This window comes from Chelon labrosus (genome assembly GCF_963514085.1).
Source record: "Chelon labrosus genome assembly, chromosome: 23".
NCBI classification, from domain to species: domain Eukaryota; kingdom Metazoa; phylum Chordata; class Actinopteri; order Mugiliformes; family Mugilidae; genus Chelon; species Chelon labrosus.
This window is the reverse complement of record NC_140356.1, coordinates 8,680,518-8,687,667: the sequence shown is the minus strand read 5'-3', so window position 1 is coordinate 8,687,667 and position 7,150 is coordinate 8,680,518. Positions and strand designations below refer to the sequence as shown.

The 7,150-nt window shown below is 45.0% G+C and overlaps 1 protein-coding gene across 1 annotated transcript; it reads left to right on the top strand.

Annotated features, from left to right (window-relative positions):
• The first annotated feature begins 1,285 nt into the window (after positions 1–1,285).
• On the top strand, positions 1,286–6,425 carry LOC311508312 (sodium- and chloride-dependent GABA transporter 2-like). Its single transcript, XM_084573022.1, has 11 exons — positions 1,286–1,511; positions 2,640–2,727; positions 2,809–2,941; positions 3,093–3,227; positions 4,716–4,819; positions 4,940–5,064; positions 5,167–5,279; positions 5,456–5,593; positions 5,703–5,805; positions 5,937–6,037; positions 6,119–6,425. The coding sequence occupies exons 1-11, from the start codon at positions 1,370–1,372 to the stop codon at positions 6,344–6,346; spliced, it is 1,410 nt and encodes a 469-aa protein (XP_084429148.1). The 5' UTR covers positions 1,286–1,369; the 3' UTR covers positions 6,347–6,425.
• The last annotated feature ends 725 nt before the right edge of the window (positions 6,426–7,150 follow it).

Genomic DNA, 7,150 nt, shown 5'->3' with positions numbered 1-7,150 from the left:
AACAGTGGAGACTACAATGGAAAAATCCATATGCTGGAACATCTGTAGGGTTCGTGTTTGACTCGGCAGTTGCCGTGTTATTGAAAGGTTGATTGATTTTCGAAGTTGTAAGTTAAGCTTCCTGTGTTACTCTTTAGCTCCATTAGAGGAGAGATGTTTTAGCATGTTGAATCATATGTTTTGTTTTTCCCCTTTGCAACAATCAGAAATCTCCCTGCTTGATACAAAATGTACTTTGAGATCCTTTCAATGTGCGTTTTTCTACACGATGCCTCAGAGCAAACAGTCTTCTTTGGTTCTTCCATTTGAATTCTTGAATACGGAAATAGAGAGGATGGTGGGTGGGGGAGGTCAGGGGTTGCGCTGCCGTCCTCTCTCCTGTCTCCTCGGCCGAGTTGGATCCGGTGTGAACTGACCTCGGCTGCTTTCCCCTCCCTTCAAAGCGACTCACCATGACTTTCTCTTCATCTGACCAGAGGAGGAAACATGCAGTCACAAGGGGCTGCACGGGATTAACAAACTAAACCGTGATGATAAATAACAAATTACATAATTTGTAACTTTTTTTTTTTTTCCCCACCTCTTCACCCCCTGCTGTGTGTTGTGTCTCCGGCACTGAGAGGACCTCCACCTAGCTTTCATCCTAAAATTGTTTCAAGCATTTAGCAAAACTGTAGCTTCTGTGAATTTCTTTTGATCTAACAACACACACTGTTTACAGCTTTCTCTGTCCTTCCTCATTCCCCTTCTCCATCAAATGCACTCCTTTATCAAAGACAAGCATCTTTCATCAGATGCACACTGACCTGCAGTGTCTTTTTGTCAGAACTTCCAGAGAGTATGTTTAATCATACTTCTTATTACATTTATTTAGTTGTGCTGAAGAAACTGACACAGATGGACACATACATCTCACAGGCCGAGTGTCATCCTTTCATGCTGCACCTTATTTTAACTGCAGGGCTGCAGAGACGAGGTAGGTGATGTACTTTGCTCAGGAGGGTGGGAAGGGCTTGGGGGGAGGGGGGAGGTAAGAGAGCGGAGGCTGGCCTAGGTTTACCATTACAAACCCCCGCCCCTTTCTGCGCTCATGTTAAATACTAAAACCTGAGCATTTACAGACAAACCTCCAGATTCTGCTTCAGCCTTGAGTTGTAGGCAGAAGATCCCTGCAATGAAAGGTAAGCCTTTTCTTTGGAGTGGAATTTGTTTCACTCAAGACAATGCTACTAAGACCAAATGCATGTCAACTGATTGGGATTCAAGACAGCTTCAAGAACTTACCCCTAGCCCTCCTCTTCTTTGTGATTCTTCTGCAGGAGACTCTGCCAAAGCGGGCCTCCCCAACGGCTCCGGCCGCCCCAAGGACATGCTGCCGCCCTCGGAGGAGAAGATGGAGGAGCGAGGCCAGTGGAGCAACAAGTTGGAGTTCATCCTGTCGGTGGCCGGCTCCATCATTGGCCTGGGCAACATGTGGCGCTTCCCGTACCTCTGCTACAAGAACGGAGGAGGTGAGTGGAAGATAGATCTAGCGTGCTCACAGAATTCAACGCACTTCCGGTGCATGCATTTGCATGCACTAAACGAGAAAGGTGAACTTAGTCTTCTGTTACTCGCTTGATCTCAGGTGAAAGAAATAAAAACATGTATGCAAGAGCTCTTATTCAGCCACATCATGTCCGGAATGGGTTTCCCCCCTTATTTACTTATTTACATGCTTGTGAATCTTCTAAATTGGATGCCCCCTCTTTCTTCTCTCTAGCTGTCCCTCCATGGGGTGGCGGGGTCAGGGTTCAGGGCCTGAGCCGGGTCAGACAGCTGTTGTTGCTCCTTGCTCACAGCAGCTGTCCCCGCAGAGAGGCGGAAATCTGAGTGCGCCAAACATCCTTGGGCCACCCTATGCGACGTGAACACGGACGCCCGAAAAAGAGCGGTGGCTTAGGCTTAGAATTAGGATCTAAAGGAAAGGGCATGAAAGTATTGTTATTCTCCTTTGTCTCTTCTTGCAGACCTTCATGAGTTCAGACCAATTTTTGCGTATTCTTTCAAATAGTCAATAAAATATTTGAAATTGTGTGCAGTTTGTTTGTATTTTGTGTTTAATTCTGTTTTAATCCAATCTGGTGCAGACAGTGAAAGCATATTAAGTAATCCCCTCTGAAATGCAGTTTACACCATAGAAAGTATGAACATTATTTTTCTTTCATCAACTTAGGTGCATTCCTCATCCCATACTTGATCTTCCTGTTCACCTGCGGCGTTCCCGTCTTCTTCCTGGAGACGGCTCTGGGTCAGTACACCAGCCAGGGAGGCATCACCTGCTGGAGGAAAATCAGTCCCTTGTTCGAAGGTAAGGAGGCCCCTAGACTGGCAAAGCATGCGTTGAATATACTTTCACGTGCTAAAAATGTCCCGTGTGCAGGTCTGGGCTATGGCACCCAGGTGATCGTGACTCTGCTGAACTTCTACTACATCATCGTCCTGGCCTGGGGGATTTTCTACCTGTCATTTTCCTTTTCTTGGGACCTGGCTTGGTCGTCCTGCAACAACACATGGAACACAGGTAACGCATGAAGACACACAAAAGGTTCCTTTAAGAGTACTCATTAGTCCAACTGAATTTCAACTTTGTTTCACAGAAAACTGTGTGGAGTTTCAGAGGAGGAACACTTCAGTCAACCAAACGATCTATCTAAACACCACCTCTCCTGTCATGGAGTTCTGGGAGTGAGTTTCCACGCCGCCTAACCTCCAATTAGTGATGGAGTGATGTGGTGGCCTAAATGATTTTACTTCCCGCCACTACAGGAGAAGAGTGCTGAGGATTTCCCCAGGCCTCGACCACATGGGCTCCCTGAACTGGGACCTGGCCCTGTGTCTCTTCATCGCCTGGGTCATGTGCTACTTCTGCATCTGGAAGGGGGTCAAATCCACGGGAAAGGTGGGTGAGAGGGGTCTCTAAAGTGAACAAGTGAGGTGACCCTTTTTTTTCTTTCTGTTTATTTGCTTAAGCAAAGACAGACCTGGCGCACATGCAGGATGACATCTGGAATTTATTGTGACCTGTTTGCACGTCGTATGTGTCGATATAGGTGGTCTACTTCACTGCCACTTTCCCCTATGTGATGCTGATCGTGCTGTTGATCAGAGGACTCACCCTGCCCGGTGCCGGGATCGGCATCAAGTTCTACCTTTACCCCGACCTGGGACGGTTGGCGGACCCACAGGTACCAATCGCTTTGCGCAATATATTGATTAATAACTTCTATTTGTTTCTGGCCTATGATTGGACTGAGGAAAAAATTCCCAAAGAGATGGTGTTAAAAGTGCAGGTATCCCATGGCTCGCTGCTGGCGATCCCGCTGGGTCCATCTGCTCTCCATGAAAGAGGAAAGGACCGCAGGGATCAGATGCAGGGCCAGAACACCACTGGGACTGTCAACACAAACTCTACTAGGACTGAGCTGCAGACAGCCAACTAATCAGCCCCCTCCCTTCCCCCACACTCTCCTCATGAAAAGATAGTTTAAACTGGCTCCGCTCGATTCAGAGTTGAAAAGGTTAAGCTGGAGTAAAACCTTTCATATTTACTATCTTGTTATGTAGTCAAAAAGCAGGAATCGAATGCAAGATGGAATATGATATGTGGGCTACGAGAACAAAAAGCAAGTCAAAACTTCAAAAAACAGGCTGGTAACAAAATGGAGAAGGCTGAAGCAAAATAAGATACAACATACAATAACAAAAACAGCAAACAAAAAAAGAAAAAGGTGCCACGTATGCACACACAAACAAAGAATTTGTCTCAGCATTTGGTCTAAAACAACATACCAATCTAAACAAATATACAGTATATAAAGAGTCTGGTTTTAAAGAGCAAAAGAACTGTACAAATAATGTATGGATGTTCATAAAAGAGAGAGTGTTCAAATGTTCACAATATTAAAGTTTTAATTAAGTAACATACTGTACAGGCTATAGTCCAGGAAAAGTGTATTAACATAATGACCTAATGGGGGCCAAGGAGTGCAGGTGAGTCAGTGTATGGTCTTTTATGTATTAAGTTGTGGGGGGCATTGCGTCATTGTGGCACACCCTTTCCACAACTTTTTAAGGGTCAAAACCTGTTAAGACTTGACTTTGGTGTAAAGGTCTCAATAAGGTTGGGTTTATGGTTATGGTCCTCACAAAGATAGATACACAAGGTGTGTGTGTGTGTGTGTGTTTGTATTTGTGCTGATAGGCTAAAAAAGTTTAAAACCTGATGAAGGTAGACCACATCAGCTGGAAAACAAACAGGGACAGGAAGTGAAACTAAACATGCCACAATGAAAGTGGCTCCTTCAAAATAAAACAGGAAACAAACCTACGAGCACCGGAAACCGTGACACATCTGGTTAAGTCCTTGTTACAGCTAGAATAAAGCTCAACGTTCTCTCACGTGTCAGACACATTCTATACACTTGTATATTTACGGAAGCATGGTTTGTTAATGAATGTTTAGATGGACGCTATCAATAACAGGCTTTTAACTGGTTACTATTGTGCAACCTTGCCGGTCAATGATTCCTCTGGACTATCTAAACACGGCACGACACGTTTGCATATATACACAAACCTAAGAGAGTGTGCACCGTTCTGCTACATGTGATTTTGCATCACAACTCAAGCTGCAATTGATGATCGATTTAGTGATTTTTTTTTTTTTTGTTAAGGTGTGGATGGATGCCGGCACCCAGATCTTCTTCTCCTACGCCATCTGTTTAGGGTCGCTGACAGCTCTGGGCAGCTACAACAAATATAATAATAATTGCTATAGGTATGTAAGCGATGCATTATTTACATGTTTCATGATTTCAGGGTCAAATAAAGTTTAAAATCATCTGAAAAACCAACTGATTGCAACGATCACATGTGTGAATGTGATGCTGTGTTGCAGAGACTGCTTGTCGCTCTGCTTCCTGAACAGCGGCACCAGTTTCATGGCGGGCTTCGCGATCTTCTCCATCCTGGGCTTCATGTCGTACGAGCAGAATGTTCCCATCTCGGAAGTGGCAGAGTCGGGTGAGGCTCGCGCAAACTTGCTGGCGGCAACAGAGCAGCAAAAATGATTTATTTTATCAGTCTGAGCCTTCAGTTTAATAATTCTGCCTTGTCTGTGTGCAGGCCCTGGTCTGGCCTTCATAGCTTACCCCCGAGCTGTGAGCATGATGCCCTTCTCTCCTCTGTGGGCCGCCCTCTTCTTCATCATGATTGTTTTCCTGGGGCTAGACAGCCAGGTAGAAACCTCTGCATTATTTTTAGTCAGTAAACACTGCTCTCAAAGCTTTCCCACAGTGACTCATGATTGCAGTTTTTCCAAGATTAAAGGTGTTTTTGTGCCGACTGGTAGGAGATGTCAGTCACATAAATGCCTCTGTTTCAATATATTTCATTCCTCTTATTCCTCTTCCAGTTTGTGTGTGTCGAGAGCCTCGTGACTGCGGTGGTCGACATGTATCCAGCTGTGTTCCGGCGTAAGAACCGCAGGGAGCTCTTCCTCTTAGCCCTCTCCCTATTCTCCTTTCTCATGGGCCTCATCATGCTCATGGAGGTAGGGGTCACACTCGGAGACTGCACACAGATGCATGCGCGTAGACGAGGATCTGCAAGTTGATTATCTTTGTGTAACTCTGACTCCATTGCTTTATATCTCTTTCTAGGGGGGCATGTACGTCTTCCAGCTGTTTGATTACTATGCGGCCAGTGGCATGTGTCTTCTCTTCATGGCCATCTTTGAGTCTGTCTGCATCGCATGGGTCTATGGTGAGCGAACGTGACACTCTCCTTCAGTCGCGCTGCATTCTTAACGAGCGTCTGTCCTATTTACCGGCAGACGTTCAGCTTCATTTTGAAGGCGCGGCGTGCTAACACGTGCCGTCGTTGTGTTTTTCCAGGTGCGGATCGCTTTTACGACAACATCGAGGACATGATTGGTTACCGCCCGGGACCTTACATCAAGTACTGTTGGTTGTTCTTCACCCCGGCCACGTGCATCGTGAGTATCAGTTCCCGAAAGTGACTCTTTTACAGTAAACCCTGTTTCATTAGCAGGAATTAATGTAAACTGTCTCTGCAGGGTACCTTCGCCTTCTCCCTCATTAAATACACTCCTCTGAAGTACAACAATGAGTATGTGTACCCGTGGTGGGGGTATGCCATTGGCTGGCTGCTTGCTCTCTCCTCTATGGTCTGCATCCCGTTTTGGATGGCATATAAGCTCGGCACCACCCAGGGAACACTCAGAGAGGTATGCTGTTCCTCACGAAGGTCCTGGAGATGCCATGGAATTTATGGATTCAATTAACACTGTGTTGTATTTTACAGCGCTTCCAGCTGCTCATCACGCCGTCCGACGATTTACCCAAAACCAAGAGGGAGCAGGAGAGGTTACTGGCCATTTTTGCTCCCGAGGGAGAAGCCGCCAAGACTACAAACGGATACTTCCCCGTTTCAGAGAGAGACTCCAACTTATGAGCGGTGACAAGCGTGTGGGACCCATCGGCTTTGGCTACATCTTTGACTTCCTGCACCCTTGCAAGAAGGTGTCAAATCATCCACTTAAATGCAGATGTGGAGGACTCAGAAGAGAATAGCTTGTTGTATTTTTGTACACTGAGATATAAAAGGAGGATGAAGGAAAAGAAATTAAAAAGAATTTGCCGTTTATTGAATTATTAAGAAGTGGATTTTTCGGGGACGAAACTAAATTGCTTAACTTACTCTGAAATCTGTTAATGAATTGGAATATACAGTATATAGGATGATGGTTAGATGTAACCAAGCCAATAATAAAAGAATGGGTTAACCGATGAAAGTTACAAATTACAGTGGGATACCTACAAATTCTTCAAAACGTAATGACATCTCTTTATATATCTGACACCACTACATGGCTACTATGTCATACTTGTATCATATATTTGTATTATGATGAATGATCTGGGAGGTTTTCCTTTTGTATTTACAGGAAATTCGATCAATTGCCGTGCTTTATAGTGGACACGTGAAGAAACGAGAATATAGAGTAGCAGTAAACATTATTACGACCGTAGTTTTATATCTAGAGGACTAACATGGCATATAAAGCTCATTTTTGTACTGTAACATA